The sequence below is a fragment of the Drosophila ananassae genome, chromosome 2R (genome assembly GCF_017639315.1).
Source record: "Drosophila ananassae strain 14024-0371.13 chromosome 2R, ASM1763931v2, whole genome shotgun sequence".
Classification (NCBI taxonomy): Eukaryota; Metazoa; Arthropoda; class Insecta; order Diptera; family Drosophilidae; genus Drosophila; species Drosophila ananassae.
Genome location: NC_057928.1, coordinates 20,991,332 through 21,014,592, shown reverse-complemented (window position 1 = coordinate 21,014,592; position 23,261 = coordinate 20,991,332). Strand labels below are relative to the sequence as shown.

The window sequence follows — 23,261 nt, the reverse complement described above, 5'->3', positions numbered from 1 at the left end:
GAATGTCCTGGCAACTTCTAGGTGGTAGTTTGGTAAGTAGACACATCAGGAGAGTTATTTTGAGGGTTAGACAGAATTTATTTTCGATGGGGAGAGGTTCCCAACTATTGATTGACATCTCACTTGTTGTGGCAGGATGGCAGGGAGATGCCTCCCCAGGGACAGACTGGCGCCAGTTGGCTTTGGGCCTGTGGGTTAAACAATAGCACCCAGTGAAAATAAAAACGAATTAACCACAGCAGCAAAAACTTTCGATTCGGCCAACTGTTTGCGGCCAGGGAGAAGTCAGGCCCAGAAACAGAAACTGAAACTGAAACAGAAACAGAGGCCAAGTCAGAGAGGCCACCGCAGAAAGTTTCCTCGAGAGATCCTCGAGGGGATGGATACCATCCGAGGTGGAGTGTGTGTGTGTGAACCGTCTAATGGGGATTAAAGTGTTTCTGTTTATCAAACAAATCGTTTAGGACATGGTCTTTTTAAGGGTATTGAAATGTTTAAAGAAGCTATAGACTAGTTTAATATGGAAATCTAATATTATATATTTTCCGATTTCTAGGCAATAATAATAATATTAAAACTAATATTTTCCTATTACTATTTTGATTTAATTGGCAGAACACACAGTGTTTATTGAACCGTTCTCAGGGAGTGTTGAAGCGAAAAATGTTGCCATCAACTGCCATCGCAAATCCCATCAGAACACGGCCTAAATTTCGCACACCTTGTTTCCAGGACAAATTCGAATCGATGGATGGCCTGTATGTATGGTTGGGTGGGTGTGGAAGTGCGACTGGCAACAAAAATAATTACTTATTAATGTGAGTAATAGCGGCGAACCGTGGGGGCCATTTGGCGCAGGCTGTTGTGGCCCGTTTGTCGATTTCAGTTCGAAATAATCGTGATTAATGGCCGTGATTGCCGGCAGGTGACAGGTTAGGTCCTTGAAGGATTCCCAAAGCACGAGAAAAGAAAAAATAACTTAAAACTTTATGGCCGCGCCACTCTTCAGGTCCACCATTTTTCACAATTCACGCAATTCCGGAGATGCTCTGCGAAAAATTTATGCTCAATTAATCTCGGCAAGCAGAGGTCCTGGAAAAAGGAGGAAATCAATAGTCTATTGCCCAGTCAGTGATAATAAGGACATTGTCACAGGTAAGCAGTGGAGCATATCCGCAAAAAATCTCAGAATAAATTGGAAATGGCAGTACGAAGTATATCCTTTATGAAGTTAGTTATTACTCTTAAATTAAACAATTAAACCCTTTTAAGAACTACTCTAATTTTGAAAAAATAATTAATTTTTATACAAAAGTAAAGTGACTTATCAACTGTATTAATTCCCCTCTCCAGTGTTCCAGGATTATGAAATAGTATGAAATAGGGTGTCGGGGTGCGAAGTTGTGCATTAAGCTCCTTGTCCTTGTCTGGAGCTGTTGCATTCGTCCCTTTGGGGGAAGTGCAAAGAAAAGGCGGGAAAAGCACAGAAAACAACAAAAAGGACTTGGCTTAATTGAATTTTTTTTTTCCTCTTTCACTGCCTTTATTTTTGGCTCCGATGCCAAGGAGCAAGGACTCGCTCAGTGGATCAACGAGGAGGAGCATCAGTTGTGTCCTGCTCAAAAGAAAATATTTGGCAGCAAAAAGTCCGCGAAATGGCCAGAGAATGTCCCTTGGAGGAGAGTCCTTCGACAGGCGACACAGCATCAGGACAAAAGCCCCGCCTAAAGCGCATTTTCCGTCTTTGATGTTCTTTTGGGAATTCCCTCCCAACCAAGAGCAATGCGGTCAAATTGCTCGGAACTTGGAGTCCGGAACTTGGCGAAGTTTTTCTAGTCCTCCTTTAGTCCTAAATATAGAGAAATAATATAGCTAGGTGGCTCTCTGGTTAGCCCATGTTGTATATCCGGATTTTTGGGGTCGAAAACCTGTCGACTGTCGAGTGGAGTTCGAGAAACTGTTTCAGCGAAATGAAAAACCGAAAGTTTTTCACAACTTTTTTTGGGACACAAAAGGGTGAAATTGTTATGAGTGGATGGCAGGCAAATAATAATAATAATAGCAATAACCGAAATAAAGGAGCTCCGAATAAAAGTTTCCTTATTTTTTGATTGTGGCTTGCCCTCTTGGAATTGTCGCCAGGATTATTGTTGTTCTTATTTGTGCTATTTCAGTAGCATTCAGTTTGATAATTTGTTCAAAGTTTCCAGTTGCCACTTTGTTGGCCAGAATGGTGAAGAAGGGCTGGAGGCAGGAGGCAGGAGGCACCCTCACCAAGGTAGTCCTTTACCGTTGCTGTTTTGCAGATTTCAGTTTCTGGGGCAAACAAAATGTTGATGGCTTTTTTATCGACTCACCTGCAGTACTCAGGTGTATTTCTTCATCTGGCTTTCATTTCGAGCAACTAGCTCCTCGAGTAGGTCCTGCGTTTCTGTTGCTCCTTGCGCTTATTTCGTCCCCTAGACTCAACTGGCACTGCTTTTGCGTTTGTGTGTCCTTGTGCGTTTTAGTCCTTTCTCCACTCGAGTCCTGAACAATGCTTAAAAGTTCTTAAACCGATGATGAACTGAACACCTGAAAACAAGGACCAGATGGGACAACCTCCTCCTCGAAGTTAAGGCATCGAGTTCCTCTAACAGGCGCCATAAACAATGCTAACTCTGTTTTTTGGACCTTTCATTTGATTGCTTGATGCGGCAACTTTGTTAAAGGATTTAATTGAAAGGATTCCAATGGAAATTGTCTATACAAGTGGCGATTTAATCACAAAAACTTCTCTTTTGAATATTAAGTTTAAAGAGTCCATTTAACAGATAAAGAATTACATAAATAAAAAAGATTTTACTTTTAGTTTTTGGAAAAATTAAAGCTACTATTAAAGGCAAACTCCTTAATCTTGTAATGTTATGATTTTGGTAAGCCAGGACTAACTAACAGGAGCAGAGAGGGGTGCCTAACAGCCGTGTGGAAGACGTTCTAACAGCGTAAGAGAAACTAACAGCGAGCTTTCGCGCCACCCACCCACCACTAACTATCCTCCCACGAAAAGCTAACAGCCGGAGGACGAGTGCCGTGGAAATTTAAAACCACAAACAAGGATGTTTTATCGTGGAGCGTTATCCGTCCGTCACCCCGAATTTATCATAAACAATACATCAGGCGGTGCCTCGGGCTTGAAAATTTATGACATCATTTGCAAATCGTCATGTTTTGTTATCGGCGATTTCAAGGCGCTAAAAATAACGCCTTCTGATTTATATACATATATTTGTATGTTGACGCTGAGATTTGCTGGCGTCAAGGAAGGATAGGATGCCTTCAATCCTGTGGGTAAATAAGCAAAGCAAAAACCTCTAATAAGCAAACAAATGGGCTAAAAGGCGACGAGCGTTGTGTAAACGAATGCCACTAACGCTGATTTGTTGTTGCTCGAGTCCTTAACTTTTAATCAAAGATCCTTCCACACACACTCCCATCTGCCAGTATCTCCCATCCTTAGCTGCACGTGTCTGGGTAGTCAAGAGGCTGCTCGATTTTACAATTGGCATTGTGTAAGTCTGAGGAAACCGGATTGAAAGTTTCGCCATCCTTTAACTATTTTATTTAACTGTAACCGGGGCGGCAAACATGTGCATTGAAAGTTTAGAACGATTGCAGGGCTTACGTCCTTTCACAGGCACTTTCAATGCACTTAAAGGTTAAGAGTGTAACAACTACTACGTTTTTAATTAAGCCACGAATAAAGTATTAATATTTACAGTTTAATATTATCAACAGGACTAGAAATTTAAAAGTAATCATTTTCATAAAAAACTTTTGGATGGTTAGCTTAACTTTTCAAAAGAAAAACTTTGAGCATGCACCAAAATACGGATGACACTCCTAGGGTTCGTTGCGACAAATGATGGAAATGCGACGTGTCTTTGGAACGGGTGTGCCCCGGTAGGAGGAGTGCTCTTTGGCCAGGATCTCGTGCGTGAAATTGTAGCGAGCCGTGTGGCTCATTATGTACAAGGAGCGACGCGGCAGCATCAGATCTGCGTAGAAGTTGTTTTCCAGCTTCGCCTCCGGTCTATGACGGTAAGCTGCATCATCTGTGCCCTTGGACTCCGATTGCTGCTGGTAGCGTTTGGCGTCCGTGCGCACCAGTCGCATTACACTATCGCTGAGCAGACTTATTCCCGATATTGTTGTGCCACAATACTACAAAAAAAAGGTTAAAAATATTTATTAATCCTCTCCTAAATGTTCTGATTTTCTTATCACTTACTCGAGTGCTGTCTACATGCGGTTTAATGACGCCATCTGGTGCCAAGTCTAGGATATGGACATATGGCATTATAGCACCGTCAAAGGCTACCTGACGCACTCGTTCCAGAACTTCACGATTGTGCGGAAACCACTTCTTGCGCTCCGTCTCTCGGAAACCATGAATTGCCTGTTGGAATCGAAAACTTTAGAAGCTTTTTACTTCCAATTTAATGCCTAATCTCACATCGTCCCAGTGATCAAATTCGTAGCGCAATCGACTCATATAGGGTTCGATCTCCTCATGCAGCTGCCGTTCCTCCGTCTCACTGATAAAGTCCGTAATGATGCGCATGTGCTGCTGGAAATCCTGTTGCTCCCCTTCCGGCCACTTGCCAAAGAAAGCGGTCAAGTTGTTCTTCCCATTTGAATTCTGTTCGATTGCTAAAAACGGGAGAAGCAATTATTATATTTTATTTTACTCTATATTGACGCTTACCTTGTTTATGACAGCGTCTTAAAATCTGCACAAAAGGCGAGCATCTTCTTAGGATTAGCATTTCCAATGCAATATTATGTTTCTAATATGTTACGTGCAGTTGCAGCTAACTAAAGTGTTATTTTTTATTTGATAACGACCAACGTTGCCACCTTTTGGCAAACAGCTGATGACCCATTGATAATGTCACTCATCATGAGTTATCGGGCGTTACGTTTAAAATTTCATGCCATCGCAAGAGCAATTAATATTTCTGTCTCTCAACATTATAATTACTTTTGAATGTCATCTCATATTGTCTTGTATCTTGATATTTTTCCATTTAATAGTCTTCTCACGCTTGTTTGGAGAGCGAGTATTTTATTTTTTCTTTCCCGTATTGCTAAAGGCATTTCGCAATTTCATTCTCTTTGCCTCGTAACGGTGGCATTTCACGTTTTCGTTGCTGCTCCCGTGTAATGAAACCATCTACGATTTTTTACTTTTGTTTTAAACTTTTGAATCGAATATTCGTGCAGTTTTGTTATTGTTCGAAAGCCTGTTGCTGGCAGTATGGAAATGTCAGAGTTTTTCCATATACCCACAGCTGGGTCTAGTTATTTGGTTGGATGATATTCAATTTGGAAAATTGGTTCGCATACTGATTAATCCGCTTGTCCCAGAATATTCATATTGTTCTTTTGTATTTAAAATTAAAGGTTGAAAATCTATCCATGTTTTCATGTGAATCAAGTACTTTGAAAGCAGCCATTGCAGCGTGGTCCTAAGGATTCCTGAGGGAATCAATTACAATTCCAAATACGAACACTCATCTGGGGGAGAATTCATGAGCCACAAAGCTCCAACTTTGTTGAGTGAAATTTATTGGAAAAATGGGTACACAACCTGCCGCAGAAATTGCGTCGAATTTTTGGGGGAAAAACCTGAATAAAAAACAATGGCAATTTGTAGAGCAACAACAATGGGGCCACAAAAAAAAGGACTCTAGCGGAGTGCATAAAAATGGAGGCGCACGCAACAATTGAGCGGAAAGTTGGTGGGGACTTTTAAGCCATTTGCCGAACCGACCGCAAAGTGATTTAATCAATGCAAATGACGGGGCCGGGAAGGTCCAAGTCGGGCCGATGTACCGCATGGGCCGACATAAAGCGTTAATGGAATTTCTGGCGGGATTTCTTTCTGCAATAGAAACCAAGTCTCCTCTCTCGTCTACAGCCTCCATAATTTTTGCCACGTTCGGACTGTTTTCACGTGCGTTGGTGTGTAAATGATAAATGAGGGACAACTGTTCCGGCCGGAACCACCACTGGCAACACCAGCAGCAGCAACTCCAACGCACCAGCAGCATCCAACCCGGCCACCAACACGACCAACACCACAACGGACCATTAGGTGCCATTGTCCTTTTGGTTCGTCCTTTTTTTTTTTTTGTTGCGCCACGAAAAGTGCCTCCTTAATCGTTGCCAGGAACATGGACTATTGTTCAGTCCTGGGTCCATCTATTGTTGCCACGCCTCTGAAGCTCGCTTTTGAAGCTCCATGATGAATATTGCCCAACATCCAGAAGCCATAAGTTATATATACTCGCGTTATGAATTTTGAAGTACACTGAGTTTTTTTTCGAAACTTATGGCCTAAATTTGTCCAGGAGAGACTCTTTTTTGTCAAAGGTACACATTAAATATTGAAAAAGTTAAATGTTAACTACATAAATGAGGAATGTCACAAAAAACACTATCTTTCAATACAAGTTCCTCATTTTTATAGAACGAAGTCAAGATTTGGCTAAGAAGAGCTTAAAATAAGATTTTAGCTGCATCTGCTGTTTTGAGATTTTTCCGTTTCTGGCCAGGATTTGTTGCTTTGACAACCCAAGAGCCTTTTGAGGATTATGGGCCTCCGCCCAACAGACCCTTTTGTGGTCAAAAGTTTCCTTGCCAGGCCAAAGAGCTTTAAAGTTTATGAAGGATATTGCAAAACAGAAGGAAAACAAGTGTTGGCAGTTTTGGGGCGGGGACCTCACAACAGTTTTACGAAAACTTTAAATTTCACATGAATATACATACATAAATATATATGTACCTATTTCCACGCATTGTTTTAAACCCGGTTTACCTATTCTCATAATAAAATGTGTACATTTTTGAAAACCATGAATAGATTTTGCATTCTGTGCATGTTGTGCTATTTTGAAAATGCGCTTGCTAGGATAACAATACGTATTCCAAATGTAAATCACTCAATAATGGCCGTTTACATTTATGACCACTGTATTTATTTGCGGAAAAGCTTAATTGAAACGAACACAGTTGGGCATACATTTGGCACGTATGGGCGTCCCATAACTGATCAATATGTGAATAATTAAATAGTAATTATTTTATTTAAGCACATGAAAGCACACAAACAAAACGAATCCACAGTACAGATACCATCAATCATGTTTACTGCCAAGACTGAAAGCGAGCCTGAATTGACAGATGTGCTGGTTCTGGTCGTAAATTGGGCATTCTCATTAATTACCATGCACCACAGTTCACTCGAACATTTGATAGGAAGTCCAAAAAAGAGTTTTTGAGATTCAAAAAATTAATGGTTTAAATTTGAATTTCGATAAATGCTTTTTCGATCGATAAGCCTGAAATCGAAATCAGAGTGATGCCACTAGGCATTAAACGTCATTTTTTGTGACTATTTGGGCACACTCATAAGAAAGAAGCGGCAATATTTGGCATCAAAATAATTAAAAACAGAAGAAAATTCGACTTGCTTTAAGCCTGACCATGGAAACCATAAACTTCAACGACTTTACTCACATCGAACGCTACGAGATAATCAAGGATTTCCTTGTAAAGATGAAAAAAGCCGATTTCACTAAGAACGCGCAAAAGTTTTTCAAGTATTATTTGCGGAAATTCTATAAAGTTCCCGAAAGCTTGGTAAACGATATTGTTTATTGTCAGCGAGCCATGAAATCGTATTTGTTGATGCATCAGGTGGGTTAATATAAAGCTGAGCAATTTCAAAATATAAATCTTACTATCCTCCAGACAATTGTGAGTGTTTTTGCCCAACAGGCGGATGCAGTAAGTAAATTTGTGATACAAGATTCAAGATATTTTAAAAATTACCTTACTATTCCTGTGGCCAGGATCCTGTTATCAAGAACAACTATATAAAAGAGATAGAAGACACGCTAGCCGAGCTAAATGCAGAGTGCCAGTATTTGGCTCTGAGCCTTCAAGATGATATTGATCGCTTTTGCTTGGTCTTCACGGAGCAGAATCTGAGGCCGAATGAGTTAATAATTAAGGACATTGTGAGCGAGGCCATTGTGCCGCTGATCGTTGCCCCTCAGCTATCTATTAAACCCCATTCCATCGCGAATCGACTGTCCGAGGGACAGTTGCTTAGCAAGTACTTCATTGTTGAAGGAAGCAATCCAGTTAAGGATGAATCTCCGCCAATGAAACTACCTAAACAACCGCCTTCGTCCGATTTCGCAACTATAGGTGTGAAAGCCAGTCGCCAAAATCTGCAGGAAGCCCTTAAACGGGCTCGCTCCCAATCAAGACAGTCGGAACAGGGTAAGTCCGATGAAAAGCCGGAAAGCACCAAGCAGATTTTTATGCGATCTTTAGGCCTCTGCACCCATATGGAGCACACGAAGATGGAAACATCAAAAGTCCGTCCGCAGAAGCGTAAAACCAAACCCACTGAGAAAACCAAATAATCGTTGTTAACTTAGTAATAAATGGAAACATCTGTTTTTGTTTCGTTTCCCCATAATAGATATTGTATTATTAAGTAATATAATTAAGTAATATATTTGACGAATGACTGCTCACCATTATTTAAGTTGATTGAAAATTGGTTTATATTAAACCGGAGAGAATATGCTTTTAAAACTGACGAATCTCATAATCGTTTTTAATTTTTTAAGCTTTATATGATCTTTGACATTTTAATTTGTGTGTATTTGAATAAATAATTAACTATTTCCACTCTTTAAACATTAAATAAAAACACCTTGTTTTCATTAAACCCAAGAAGCTGTATTTTACTTAGAAAATGCCAAAATGTACATAAAATATTAACGTCATTTAAAGACAGATACATAATAAATACATTCATATAAAAAAAAAACTCCCACATGTAATTGATTTAATGAAAAGATAGAGTTCCTAAGTCTCTAGAGAAAAAGTAATTCAGTTCCCATTATAAAATGTTTTTTTACTGCTTGGACTTTAGAAAATTGGCTGCACATTTCATGGGCGTTTTTTGGTTCTTCTGGTTTTTTGGTTCCTTGGTTGGAAAAGAAAAATTCAGAACCAGCTCGGTCAGCTTGTCGTAGTCTTCATTATGGCTATTGCATCGCTGCTTGTTGGGGGTTGAATCCTTCAGGAATGTGCTCCATCTCTGAAACTGTTCCATTTGAAGCTCCTTACCGTGAAGCTGATACATTTTGATGGTCTTCTTGACGAGCGAGGCGCGCATCTTCAGATCCCTAACCGTCTTGATGAGGGCCAGGAGGGCAATATGGCAGCGACTGTGCTGCAAGTAGTATCCATCGGTTTGGCAGCTACTGATGACAGCCATCACCACATCGGCGAGTGGTTCAGGAAGCGCTTCCGCCAACTTCGGCATGTCCTCTACGGAGAATATAGCGCCAGCTAGAGGCGTGAGGATCACCTCTCCCCGGTTCACATGGTGTGGAACTAACTGGCAGTACTTCTCTACCGCCAGGAGACTAGCCTGCTTGAAGGACAACAGCAGGCGATCCCTGATAACGAATGGCTGATGCTGTGGAGGTTCCCGGACGAAGTGTGTCTGTATGTAGACTTCGTTACGGAGATTCACACCTCTGGCATTTGCCGCATTCAGCCGCATGGACCAGCCCACGTCCTTGTTTTGGGCCTTGGCCGTTTTGGCCTCCTTGCTGTATGTAAAGATCACATCCTGGGCGAAGCGGCGACTGATAGTGGCCACCTCAAAGCTGGGCTCCTCCTCGAAGTCCGGACAAATAGCGATGAAAGTCTGCTTCAGTCTCTCAAAGTCCAATTTGAATGCGGGCTTGGCTGGAGCCGACATGCTTCTTTAAAACGTATAAATTAATAATTAAATAATAAATTATATTTTACTTATTTTTTTATGCGAGAGATAAATCTTTGTTTTGTTTACAGTTTTTTTTTTATTTAAATACGTTTGTAAGTTTAAATGATTGCAGATATTTTTTGCGCCTTATTTTTGCTGATTTGGCTTCCATTTGTTTAGAATTTTATTATGTATCGGGTGTTTATGGACAATATAATAATTGCAACCACGTAGATGGTTCTTTTTTAATTTAAAAACTATAATTAAAAATGTTTACTTTGATGATGTATTGCATACCTCTTGTATATATTTTATCCGATATATTTTATTAAATCTCGAGTTTAATATGCTCTCCATCCGACGACGACTGGTGGAAAACTGATCGGAGAGCGGAATAAATTCATCGACGATGCCAGAACCCGACAATAATGAGTGCATGTATGGATACGCGACACATATAAATATTTATACATTCAAAGCTGTAGCTATAAGTATTCGGTGTATACTTCACCCGATAAGAGCTGAATACGAAGAAGTTGGTTATTTGGTAGATGTTTGGCTGTAAACTTTAAGGGAAATCCTCCATTTAGGCCTTAATAATAAAGAGCTAATAATTCTTTCAGGTGATATTTTAAACTCCAAAACTAAAAATGCATACAATACTTTTTTCTAAAACTTGAACTCCGGTCAGGTTCAATCCGGATGAAATGAACTACTCCGGAGATAAGGCAGACTTTGAGGAAGGCCCCTCAACATCACATTTGCATATGTGTGGCTTGCGTTGGGTGGGCGGTTTTCTTTCTTTATTATTGACTTGCCAGTATCTGACTTGCAAGCAATTTGCATACGAAATGTATCCCCACTTTATGTGGGAAGGGGGTATTGACATTTCGCATCCAAAAAGTGCACAACAAAAGTCAAAGCACAATAGAGCAGCTAGCAGAGTGTGTGACCAACTGACAAGTGACAGTTTTTCAAATTGAATTTCACCAACATACCCCAATCCCTGTCCTCCATCCTCCAGTGGAAACCGGAGTATATACTGCCAAAGTGGCCCGAGCAGTGCCCTTCAACCAAAATGTCATAAATTCACATGAGAACAGAAATCAAACATTCAAAATTGAGCTCTCTCTAGTGTCGTATTTTTTATTGAAAGACCCACGTACTCGGATCTTTTCCGGCAGCTGGAGCACCATAAACCATGGACGGATGCCATAACGACATCTTGGCGCCAATCATCCTGGCCGTTATGGTTACCAACGGTCATCCCCTCTCTCTGGACGAGATCGTCGATAGCGTTACGGAAGTGATTAACTCCCAATTCGATTACGCAAATCGGGCTCAGGATGCTGCCTTCGATGGCAAGCACTGCCATAAGAGATCGCCTCGTCGCAGAAGAAAATAAGTCATCCATCCAGCTACCATTCTGAGTTATGGGCCCCGTTTTATAAGAATAATAAGGATTAATAGGAAGGTGTTTCAAAGATCAACAAGGACCTTATACAATAGAACATTATATGTTTATCAGAATATATATAAAAACGGAATTTTAATATCTCTATACGATTTTGAAGTAAACGGAGCTTAAAATTTGAAACTAAAATACATTATTATTTCTTTTCAGAGATTTTTGAGTTTGTTTCGTATCTTTAAAGTTTCGATCGTAAAGGACAAGTAAAGGTTTATCTTATATTTCCTTACAATGTGCTTTAATTTTCATGTGTGGTTGGTTGGTGGAGGAGACACGTGTGTAAAATGTACGTACGAAGAGAGTTAAAAGTTTTCCACCGTCGCGAAAAATTGTTTATGTTTCGCCTTCAAGGGAGCAAGGGAACAATTTTTGAATATGTGAAGATGTGAGGTGAGGTGGTGAGGTGGATGGGCAGGAAAACTACCAAAAATGGCACCCATGTGGCTACAGCGGTGCGCCACCATGAAACTGGGATGTGGTTAAATCGTAGCAAGAAAATATACTTTACTTTTTTCTCAGGGGAAGTCCTGGGTCTGGTGTTGGCGTGGGGCGGTGGGGGCGTTGTCAGCACCTGTAGTACGGATGGGATGCTAAAGTTTTTTACACAGAATCCTACACGTACGCTCGTTCGCCTAATAATCACGTGCCGTGGAAGCTCATTAAATTCGAAGGTGAAAAAGAGCCTTTTGCTGGCTGTCGCCAAGTTATTGCATTTAGAAATATTTTTTTCCCCCCTTTCCTGTCAAGTAAAAGCTGTAATAAAATATTCAATTTGCTTATAATGCAAAGATGAATGTAATGAAAATATATATATATATTTTTTTTATTTTTAATTTATTTTTTAAGGCATATCGATATGAGAAAAGCTTTAAGGGGCGATAATTTTCATCGGTCTCCGTTGGCCTCCAATGGAGTGTCAGGTTCCATGCCTTTGTAGCCAGTCATTTCGAAACAATCTTCAAAGAGAACGAAACGCTTTTGTGGAGCTGCGCAGATCGGAATCGTAAGTATACATACAGATTCATGTATCTGGAAAGATTTTATTTGCTGATTTAAGCAGTTTCATATTTATTTTTGTATATTCTGGTCTCAGTTAACCATGGCAAGAGGATGGAAAGGAAGTCAGTTCGACTTCAAGAAGCTATGCGATTCCTTTGTCGAGATTTGTCCCGACTTTGGAATAATGTCAGACTCCCAAAATTTAGAAAGCTTGGACTTTGCCAATCGTGTAATTTTCGAGCTGGGACCCGAGATGCGGCAACTGAAACAGAGCGGAAAGGATAAGATGTGGTGCTTGAACTTCCATGGAGGCGGCAGTGTCTATGTTTACACCTATACGTTCCAGAAACCCATCAACGGACAGCCACGTCTCGGAGGCGGAAAACTCTATCTGACTCTGAAACAAGCAGGTCTTCTGGCTGTCCAAAAGATATGTGATGTTCTCCCAACTCACCTGAATCCACGCGAAAAGATTCTGTTGACACCACTCGCCAGATCTGTTTTTGATCCCCCAAATGTACCCCAGATTGCAGCTGAATTGTCTGGCCTTCTCAGGCGCGAGGTCGATCCTGCTGAGGTGGTGCGGGCTGTGATCTGTAGCTGCCAGAGCGATGGCTTCCACCTGGAGCACAGCCAGACTCACATTGCCGTGGTGGCTGTCGGTGTCACCACACGAGATTTCGCTCAACGAAAAAAGCAACGCCGTAAAACCATTAAACAGTACGGGAAACATGGAAAAGTCTTTAACCTCCACCTGTATAGGATTTATGCCAAGTATTCGAAAATGACCGATCAAATCGCTGATGAGGAACCTTCACCCGATCCCGAACCCGAACCTCCCAAAACCCCGAAACCAGGCAACAACTCCAGTGTTAAAGCAGTTTTACGTTCCATTGTCAAATCTCGCGACGATCCGCTGAGTGGTGGGACCATCGATATGAAATTCGTAGCCCCACCCAATCGGGAGATTCGAGAACAGGTGGAGGCCATGCCAACGGCAGTGAATATCCGGCTGAATGGAACAAAGTTGCAGACCATAAAGGCCATCCAGATGCCTCAAAAAATCAAACTACAGAAACAAAGTTAGTTTAGGTACCCATTTAAGTATAAATTTTAATAACTTTTTCTATTTGTTTTCCTTTTTTTTAAAAGAGTTAAAACGTTCAAATTGAAATATTCTTTGTGCCACATTTTTTGCAAATACATTTTATTAAAAGAACACATTATATTCATAATCCTTTATCGACAACAGTAACTTTTTATGACCATAAAATTGTATATTCCTGAAATGAGATATTGAAAAATAGATTGTTCTCAGCTTAAAATGTATGTATGTAAGTATCCCCAGGTATTGAACCACACATAAAGTGTTAAATTTCGTAATTTCCGCCGTGACTTTGCATCGGTATGATGGTGTCAATCAGGCATTAATTTCAAGTGTTCAACAATATATGGCCGACACGATGGCGATACTGTCCTCCTTCGTCTTCTTTGGGAAACCGTAAAATTTTATGTGCGCTGCCTCATTTTTATCATCGCCGGGATGCCAAAATAAAGGCAAGAAAGCGCACAAAAAGGGCGTAGCCGGAAGACGAAGAGTTCGCAGTTCATAAAACGCCAGACGGGCTGTGACAACAAAGCAAATTGGTGGACGGCCAGGACATTGGCGGGTCCTTCAGTAGCAGATCCTGCTTCGACGCAGGAAGTCCGCATAAGCGAGTGTTGCGGTGGCGACCGCAGAGTCACTGCTGCGGGCACTCGCTTTTACGGTCATCGGGTCAGTAGTAAAAATAATCTTATGACCGCTTATCTGACCTCCTCAAAGTCCTGTGCCTGTCAGCTGCAGTTCACTTTTCAGGCCAGCTAGGAGCATCTCAAAACGGCACTTAAATCATGGAGGGAATGCATGGAAAGGACAATGCCCGGCGAAGGCATATCTTTGCCAATGTTTTCCCGATTCCTGAGCGCAATACCTTAAACGATTCGTAGATCGATTCTCCGTCAATCTGCATCAAAATCTGGAAATAAAATATTTTTTATATTTTTCGTCACATTTTCTGGAGGGTCCCCTTCGAAAATCCATAAAAAGGCATGGAGCCACTATATGGCCCCTGAGAAGGCTGTATCTTTGGCAGTATTCATCCGATTCTTGAGCGGAATACCTTAAATGATTCGTGGATCGGTTCTCCACCAATCTGCATCAAAATCTAGAAATAAAATATTTTTTAGATTTTTCGTCACATTTTCTGGAGGGTCCCCTTCGAAAATCCATAAAAAGGCATGGAGCCACTATATGGCCCCTGAGAAGGCTGTATCTTTGGCAGTATTCATCCGATTCTTGAGCGGAATACCTTAAATGATTCGTGGATCGATTCTCCACCAATCTGCATCAAAATCTAGAAATAAAATATTTTTTACATTTTTCGTCACATTTTCTGGAGGGTCCCCTTCGAAAATCCATAAAAAGGCATGGAGCCACTATATGGCCCCTGAGAAGGCTGTATCTTTGGCAGTATTCATCCGATTCTTGAGCGGAATACCTTAAATGATTCGTGGATCGATTCTCCACCAATCTGCATCAAAATCTAGAAATAAAATATTTTTTACATTTTTCGTCACATTTTCTGGAGGGTCCCCTTCGAAAATCCATAAAAAGGCATGGAGCCACTATAAGGCCCCTGAGAAGGCTATATCTTTGGCAGTATTCATCCGATTCTTGAGCGGAATACCTTAAATGATTCGTGGATCGATTCTCCACCAATCTGTATCAAAATCTAGAAGCAAAATATTTTTTAGATTTTTCGTCACATTTTCTGGAGGGTCCCCTTCGAAAATCCATAAAAAGGCATGGAGCCACTATAAGGCCCCTGAGAAGGCTATATCTTTGGCAGTATTCATCCGATTCTTGAGCGGAATACCTTAAATGATTCGTGGATCGATTCTCCACCAATCTGCATCAAAATCTAGAAATAAAATATTTTTTACATTTTTCGTCACATTTTCTGGAGGGTCCCCTTCGAAAATCCATAAAAAGGCATGGAGCCACTATATGGCCCCTGAGAAGGCTGTATCTTTGGCAGTATTCATCCGATTCTTGAGCGGAATACCTTAAATGATTCGTGAATCGATTCTCCACCAATCTGTATCAAAATCTAGAAACAAAATATTTTTTACATTTTTCGTCACATTTTCTGGAGGGTCCCCTTCGAAAATCCATAAAAAGGCATGGAACCACTATATGGGCCCCTGAGAAGGCTATATCTTTGGCAGTATTCATCCGATTCTTGAGCGGAATACCTTAAATGATTCGTGGATCGATTCTCCACCAATCTGTATCAAAATCTAGAAACAAAATATTTTTTACATTTTTCGTCACATTTTCTGGAGGGTCCCCTTCGAAAATCCATAAAAAGGCATGGAGCCACTATATGGGCCCCTGAGAAGGCTATATCTTTGGCAGTATTCATCCGATTCTTAAGCGGAACTTAAACTATTCGTAGAGCGATTCTCCGTAAGCGAATCTGCATAAAACTCCAGAAACAAAATATTTGTTACATTTTTCCGTTACATCATATTTTTTAGACATGTTTTTAAATTTTCTTAAAAGGGACCCACTTTAAAAATCGCGTTTTTTTTATATTTTGTGTCAAATTTCATAAAGGTCTCTTATTTTAGTGTACCTCAGCAACTCTAAGAATAAGAAAAATGCATGGCTCGACCTCAGAGTTCTTTGGTATCTTTGAACATAATAAAGACTTTATTTGCATGAATCCTGAATGGGTACCCAAGTATGCGCACGTCGCATCCTAGTACATCCTTGTACCTTACCCATTTTCCCCATAGCATGTTTCAGTTTGTATGGAGATTGTGGCGGCGGAGGATGCCAGCTAACCGCCCCAGAACATAAAGTGCTTTTGAGAAGACAAACCCAGTTTGCAATGTACATATGCATACATTTGAGATTGGGTCGGTTATTGGGCCACCACGAAGGTGAATGGGTCCCGTGGGCGTATTTTGGAAAGTCGACAAAGCCCACGATGTGCTGAGAGGGCTCTGGGCGTGTTTCCTGTACGATTTCGAAAATTTTAATTGATTTCATCTACTTTGTTTCACACTTTTGTCTACCCGATAATGAGAATGAATACACACAGAGCGACATCCTTGTGCTGTGGCTATATTAAGGATATTTATTGTTCGAAGAGCCATTAAACGTGTGCCTTAGACATTCAGATAATTGAGGCATCAATTTGGGAGAATAAATCTTTTCTCTGATATTTTGCTGCCATGGACGAACTGGTGGAAAGTGCTGGAATTGATTAAAAACCATAAATTAATTTGATCAAAAAGCAATTTATCGATGTTTGGCTAAAAATTACTCAGGGCTATGGTGCATGATTGGATTAGAATAAACAATGTGTTCAAAGTTCGTATATCCTTGCTGTACCTGTAATGTATTTCCCAGTAAATCTCTTGTTCTCATTGATTTGGCTTTACTTTACAATTGACCTCAATATTCGAGGGGCGGACTTGGACTTGGATTTTCATTTTGGGCATTTAATTTTATTTGTTTTCGCTGTGCTTTTCATTTGTCTAAAGGGAGCTATCGGTGAAGGCCAAAAAAGGCCACTATATTGTACATATGTATGTACACGTCCTTGTATGTATCCACATATTTATTTGTTTTTTATTTTTATTTTTATTGGCGTATCTGCATCTCAGTGTCGTCGTTTTAAATGGCTTTCTCTGCTTTTTGTATCAGTGATTTCGGCATTCAATTTCGACTGTCTCGACATTGGCAATAAAAAAGTTGATAGAACTGAATTTAGCAACAATGTTTCTGACTTATCTTGGTCGGGAATAATAAAAGAGGATCTTCCAAAAAATGTACATACAAAATAAGATGAATAATATTTAATATTTATTTCAAACCAATGGATTTTTTCTCTAATTACTTCTACCATATTTTTTTGTGAGTGCAGAAAAGCCAGGATTGCTCAAGTCAAGCCTCACTCAAAGAAAATGCCGGTTCAAGCTCGTAAATCGCCGAAAAACACACTCCATGCCTAACCAGAAACGCCCCGATTCTGGGCCAAACACGAAAATCAATCGAAATGTAATTGAATTGCAAGCACTTGAGAGCGAAAACCGCCGAGGAAACGCATGCATATTTTACGTGAGCGATTTGTCGGTGTTGCCGGAGAAAAACCCGGCTATACAGCCCCGGACTCCTCCAAAGGGCAAGACCAAACTTGGCGAAACGAAACGGATCGGAACGGAGCAAAAGCGTAACGAGAGCCACAAAGCCGAGTCGCCGTCGCAGAGTGTGGAAATCCTTTTACCCAAATTGCCCGCAAAATATGCAAAAGCGAAAAACAAATATCGCCTTGGGAGCGGTAGGACAGAGAAGAAGTAGTGGGGGTATATGTATGCCTTCTGCTGCTTTCCAAATTCAAAATATTCGAATTTCGAAGGCGAAAGGAAGGCAGCCCACGGTGCGTATGAGTAATGTTACGATGGCACGTACACAACGTATTCGTCATACGCCGACAGGACAGAGTCTCGGGCAATTGGCAAAAAATCGAATCGAAAATGTTCCTTTTTCCGGACTCGAAGGACTCGCAGGACCCCCGAGGCGGCATCGACTTGCCAAAAGAAGGAAACGGAAATGTAAGCAATGGCGAATAGCGATGCCGAACGGCGTAGGGCGAACGGCGAATCGAAAGCGAAAACATTGGCTTGGTCATGCATGAACGTCAACCGAAAAGCCGTAATACCACGGCCGTATTCCGGTGCGTATGTGTGCCTGTGTAAGTGTGAGTGTTCGATTCCGCCGGATGCGCTGGGAGTGCACGAACGCGTCCAGTAGATGATGAGCAAATTAACCGACTTCACGCAGATGGGTTTTTTGAACTTGCCATGTTTCGCTTTGTGGGGCCAGGGATCCTTGATGTTCATCTAATTGAAAATTCAAAGCATTCGGTCGATAAAGAACGGAATCCAATTGTGCGGCTGCTCGACGTTTGTTTGTTTTATTTCTTGGAAAAATATTTAAATTGCCTTTTTTCGGAGGATATGTTTATAGGGCAAGAATAGGTTCAGTTTCAAGATTTTTCGCTGAAAAATACATCTCAAAATAATAAATACAATAGTTTAAGTTAATTAAATTACTTTTCCATAAACTAAAGTTCCTGTAAAATCTGGCGTCTTTTTATCCTATAGCTCTTTTGGAAAAGAAAACGAATTTTATATGCATACATAGAAAAGGATTCCGGGTATACAGACTTTGTGTACTTACGGTATATTTCTCGCCGGGATTGGCACATGTTTTTCATGTGCGTCAGCGTTGGTAATTCATTTTTAATATTTTCCTTATGAATATTTGCATGAGCTTGTCTCTCACCTTCGGCTAACATACGTTATCCCTTGAGGGGCGGGCATGGTGTTCCGCTCAACTTGAATCCGCCATTACGTTCTTCATAAACGTATGTATGTGTATCCTGAGTGGGGGAGGGGGAGTGAGAGTCCTCCAACTCGGCAGTTTCCTTTCTCGCTTCCATCTGCATTTTTAACTCTGGCGTAGATTGTCATATTTCACGATGTAACGACCAGGCAGATGGACAGATAGACAGCTAAACTTAGCATATACGATTTTTGTGAATATCCTTGCACCCACCCACATCCTTGCAACATTTCCTCTCCCAGGCAAATGCACTTTACAGCGGAAAAACAACAAAAACTTGTTAGTATAGTTTTCCTCGTCGTTTAGGTGAAAGTGTGTTGAGTGCGGCACTCTATGGAGTCCCACATTTTCCACGAAATTACCATGTCGCCGGGGATGAGGAAAATTACTAGAACTGATTTTGGCATGTGGGCTTCAACTTTGATTCCCCGTCAAAGGGAATCGATCCACCTGATGGTAATGATGTGGTGGCGTTTTAAAATCCAAAATTTAGAATCCAATTCAGGCTTTGAAATATTAAAAATTTTTTAAATGTGGTTAAAAAATCATTTCTATAAAAATAGAAAACAACACACATTCTACATCTAAGCTATAGCTAAGCAGACCAACTCAATTAGTTTTATCCCACAAAACTTAGGATCAAAGAAGCTTAGAGTATGTCCTCCAGCCAATTTTGTGCCAAATTCAATTCAAAGATGCTATGAACAGAATTCCCCAACTACACGATATAGCCCCCCCTTTCACCTGACAAATGCAGCATCCAGTCGTAAATATTCCCAAACACATTGGCATCGAAACACGGACAAAAGTCGAATTTATGGCACCACAACATTAACTACACTCCGGGGACACAACAACGCTTAATTACGATTGTGTGCTATATGTTGGCAAACTCCTATACTCCTGTAGGCCGGGCCAAGAGTTGGCCAAATGAGCGTGCCAAATTGGCCTGCAGCAAAAGTAAATCAATTTCAAGGTTTTAGGCCCAAGCTTAAAAGGAAAAAACTTTTTTCAAAAAAGAGAACATTTTGTTAAAGCTCATTTTGTTTTTAGTAAAAACTATTTATCATAATTTTTTTTTAAATTTTAGTTTTTAAATAACCAACATTTGAAATGGTTATAAATTTTCACAAAACTAATTATCCGAAAAGGCACACCTTTGAAAAATATTAAATAAAATCATAGTCGTAAAGTATGTCGGGATGCAGAATACAAACATATGTATATCCATTGTAATCTTACACCCAAATGCTTTGGGCAAATATCGGAACAATGGACAAATATCAATAGCAAGTGTGCAATGTCTGACCGAGATGAATTATTATAAATGGATTAAGGACGAGTTGTGTAATAATTAACTGCTATTTGTCTTGCAAACCCAGTCCATGGTCGGGTGTTCGATGGGCAATGGGATCCGTCTGTGTGCATAATGCGGTTGGATCACTGCGTATGGATTTCCCCAGATTTGCAGGAAAGTGGAAAATTTTGTAAATTTCCTAATTACTTACTGGTGGGGAGGTGGATAGGCATGACATGGCCAGAGAACGGACTAGACCACAACATACATACATATGTATATCATTGGTTCTGGTTAGGCGCATCAGGAATTGATGTCTTTGGCACTCCCCAGAGTGTTGACCATCGAGTAGTCCATGGAAGTAAACACATTTGTGATAATTTATATTTGAGCAGGTCAAACGGAACGAATTTACTTTGCATTTGGAAACTCCCATACGTTTGAAGTAAGGAAATTGAAGCTTTAAAGCTATTGAAATGATGTATAAAATTTTAAAGCCAAACTATTTAAACTAAACTATTTCTTAAAAGATTTCAAGTCTTTCAATAGTTCAAAAAGTAAAAAAAAAAGCTTTCATCATATCTACAAAACCAATTTTTGTTTATGCTTTATTTTTGCTGAATCGGTTATTTCATTGTATAAACACAAATGGTCTTTATTAGAAGGCAGAAGTATTTTGGTTCATCGTAAAATTTAATAATATTTTTCACGTACTTTTAGAATGTTATACATTAAATATTTTATTTGTTTCTAATTTAAATTATTAAATATATATTTCATATATATATTTCAAAAGTGGAAAAATATTATCGATAGTTAAAGTCTATCGTTCCGTTTCACATATTCCTTAGAAAACATGATCAGTGATCACTTAAAGAACCTTAAATTATCATTGTTTGGAGCAATATTAGTAAATTTTACTATTTTTTTAATCTATTTCCTGAAAAATATATATATATTTTTTTTTTAAATTCTCTAATGCATCCGGTTTGTTGTAGAGATAAAATCCCTTTCCAACGTTCCAAAATTAAAATCTAATTCACCAAACCAACAATCGAGTCTCAGTTGCAAACTTCAATTCTTTGAAAGCACATTAAACTGCGCATCAAAATTGGTTTATTGGACTATAAAGCTTTTTCATTAAAAAAGTATTCACTAAACAACGACTAACAGTTTAAAATGGATAAGTGGTAAATATTCTTTAAAGTTAAATGTATATTAATTAAAAATATGAAATTCCTAGGCTGAAACCGTCATTCGCCAATCTATTGGAGAACCAGAAGTTCTCAGATTGCCGCATATTGGTGGAAAACGAGTCTTTTGATTGTCATAAGCTTATCTTGGGCAGTGCCTCAGAATTTTTTGAACGAATGTTCCTTAGCGATTTCCAGGAATCGAAAACTGCGGAATTTCGTCTAAATGACGTAAGCCCCGATACCTTCAGAATATTTCTGGACTACGTTTACACCTATGATTTTGAAAAATTGAAGAAGAACCCAAACGAGATAATATTTGATCTCTTCGAATGTGGAAATAAGTGGCTTGTGAAGTCTATTACTGACGATTGTGAGGCAGTCCTTAAAGAGAGGGCCCCCCAAATGTCCATTGGTAATCTTGTCGAGACCTTTCAGTTTGCCCACAATGCTGAACACAATGGTATTATTGACGTTGTCACATATGTAAGTACTATACTTAATTAAATTACTAATTTAGTCAAAAAAATATAATAAATATTCTTCTTTTGCAGAATTTCTTGCGCTTAGCAGGCGGTATGAAGTGCTATGATTGTCTATTCCTCACATCTGATGCTTTTGAGAAGTATATTCTTATATGCGATGGTAAAATTCCTGAAGAAGATCGTTTTAAGATGATTGAGGCCTACGTTACCATTAATGGACTGATTGATGCCGAAACCGCTGATAGCGGTGTTAATGGGACAATTTTGGACGAATTTAAAATCTTAAAAGACGATGACAAGCCAGGATGTTCTAAGGAGATTTCCGTTGCCGAGAACAAAGCAGCAGTTTCTTTACCGGATAAGAATGGTATTGAGTCTTCGGCTGGAGACAACAAAGATATAAAATTGAAAAAACTTCTTTTAACTTATGTTAAGACATTGGTGAACTACATTCATTTCGAAAGGATGAATAAGACTATATTTTACAATGTGGTTGGAAAATCACGTTTACTGACTCATGAAGAAAAATTTGAGAAAATGTTCCTAACAAAGTAAATTATTTCTTATCAGTGATATGATAAGTTATCACATGTAATACATATATAACGTGTCATATATAAAACTTTGTAATAAATATTTCAAGAATATGGATTTTTTTCTATAAATTAAAACGGTTTTATAAAGAGTATGTGAAAACTTTCCCTCATTATAAATGTCATCAGGCATTATTTTGTCCATCAACTCGACGCTGTTGTCGGTGCGCATTGTTTATGGTTTTTTCCATCAAGGGTCTGAGAAGTGGGAGTTGGTTGCCCGAATCCTCTGTTAACCATCGCGAACTACTCCTCTTTCGGTCCGAGCTGGGAGCCATTTATAATGGAAAGAAAAATTAAACAGGAAATTGAAACCGGACTGGCGTGTTAATGAGAATGCGATGCTCGGCCTCTCGTCTCGTTAACGGCCAGTTCTTAATTTTCGCCGGGGGAAGCCTGGGCGTTGTCCTTTAACTGCCGACTTCCAGTGGATTGTTGTGTTCGTTAACATCCGAGGTATCCGTGAAATTGGGTAATTACATTTAATGGCAAATGAAACCGTAAACGAAGTTATGACGATAATCATGTCCTTCACTACCAATTCAGAACTTTTCGCTTAATTAAACACCTCTTAGGGGAACTTGAAAGTTTTCTTTTTTGTTTTGAATTGAATAAAAACTAAAGTTAATAGTAGTTTGTTAAGAAACCCATATACTTAAGTTTTTGTTTGTAACGAATCTTGTCAGTTTCCACATTTTCTAGACAATATACGAAGAATTCCATGAAGGCTATCTGGCAGAACAGGACTTTCTCCATCAGCCATCTTCGTACACAACAATTAGCGACTCTATTAAGTCATCGGAAAATCAACAAAATTGAACAAAGGCCAAAAGCCAAGTGAAAGCAATCAAAACAGTCTCTTGTAAACAAAACAAGGGCGAAAAAATTAAGAGAAAAAATGTTGATATTAAAAGTTGATGGC

The 23,261-nt window shown here is 39.7% G+C and overlaps 6 protein-coding genes across 8 annotated transcripts; 4 read left to right on the top strand and 2 right to left on the bottom strand.

The window, feature by feature from the left end:
• Nucleotides 1-3,533: 3,533 nt before the first annotated feature.
• Nucleotides 3,534-4,912, bottom strand: LOC6507140 (alpha-ketoglutarate-dependent dioxygenase alkB homolog 7, mitochondrial). Its single transcript, XM_001956566.4, has 4 exons — nt 4,748-4,912; nt 4,496-4,692; nt 4,271-4,438; nt 3,534-4,203 (listed from the first exon to the last, which is right to left on the bottom strand). Exons 1-4 carry the CDS (start codon nt 4,806-4,808, stop codon nt 3,883-3,885), a joined length of 747 nt encoding a protein of 248 aa, XP_001956602.1. The 5' UTR covers nt 4,809-4,912; the 3' UTR covers nt 3,534-3,882.
• A 2,501-nt stretch (nt 4,913-7,413) lies between these two features.
• On the top strand, nt 7,414-8,536 carry LOC6507920. Of its 2 annotated transcripts, XM_032454557.2 has the most exons (4): nt 7,414-7,743; nt 7,798-7,833; nt 7,899-8,334; nt 8,389-8,536. In XM_032454557.2, the coding sequence occupies exons 1-4, from the start codon at nt 7,531-7,533 to the stop codon at nt 8,478-8,480; spliced, it is 777 nt and encodes a 258-aa protein (XP_032310448.1). In that variant the 5' UTR covers nt 7,414-7,530; the 3' UTR covers nt 8,481-8,536. The 2 variants fall into 2 exon arrangements, with proteins under 2 accessions (XP_032310448.1, XP_001956603.1); XM_001956567.4 differs by having other exon boundaries at nt 7,899-8,536.
• A 244-nt stretch (nt 8,537-8,780) lies between these two features.
• LOC6507139 lies at nt 8,781-10,264 on the bottom strand. 2 transcript variants are annotated; one of them, XM_001956568.4, is made up of 2 exons: nt 10,139-10,264; nt 8,781-9,842 (listed from the first exon to the last, which is right to left on the bottom strand). In XM_001956568.4, exon 2 carries the CDS (start codon nt 9,836-9,838, stop codon nt 8,981-8,983), a length of 858 nt encoding a protein of 285 aa, XP_001956604.1. In that variant the 5' UTR covers nt 9,839-9,842; nt 10,139-10,264; the 3' UTR covers nt 8,781-8,980. The 2 variants fall into 2 exon arrangements, with proteins under 2 accessions (XP_001956604.1, XP_044570976.1); XM_044715041.1 differs by having other exon boundaries at nt 8,781-9,839; nt 10,139-10,231.
• A 620-nt stretch (nt 10,265-10,884) lies between these two features.
• LOC26514838 lies at nt 10,885-11,466 on the top strand. Its single transcript, XM_014910185.3, has one exon. It carries the CDS (start codon nt 11,043-11,045, stop codon nt 11,244-11,246), a length of 204 nt encoding a protein of 67 aa, XP_014765671.1. The 5' UTR covers nt 10,885-11,042; the 3' UTR covers nt 11,247-11,466.
• Nucleotides 11,467-12,190: 724 nt separating this feature from the next.
• LOC6507921 lies at nt 12,191-13,532 on the top strand. Its single transcript, XM_014910025.3, has 2 exons — nt 12,191-12,315; nt 12,406-13,532. Exon 2 carries the CDS (start codon nt 12,412-12,414, stop codon nt 13,396-13,398), a length of 987 nt encoding a protein of 328 aa, XP_014765511.2. The 5' UTR covers nt 12,191-12,315; nt 12,406-12,411; the 3' UTR covers nt 13,399-13,532.
• Nucleotides 13,533-21,123: 7,591 nt separating this feature from the next.
• Nucleotides 21,124-22,417, top strand: LOC26515161 (kelch-like protein 41a). The gene is made up of 3 exons (XM_014910217.3): nt 21,124-21,258; nt 21,312-21,747; nt 21,816-22,417. The coding sequence occupies exons 1-3, from the start codon at nt 21,248-21,250 to the stop codon at nt 22,299-22,301; spliced, it is 933 nt and encodes a 310-aa protein (XP_014765703.1). The 5' UTR covers nt 21,124-21,247; the 3' UTR covers nt 22,302-22,417.
• Nucleotides 22,418-23,261: the final 844 nt, after the last annotated feature.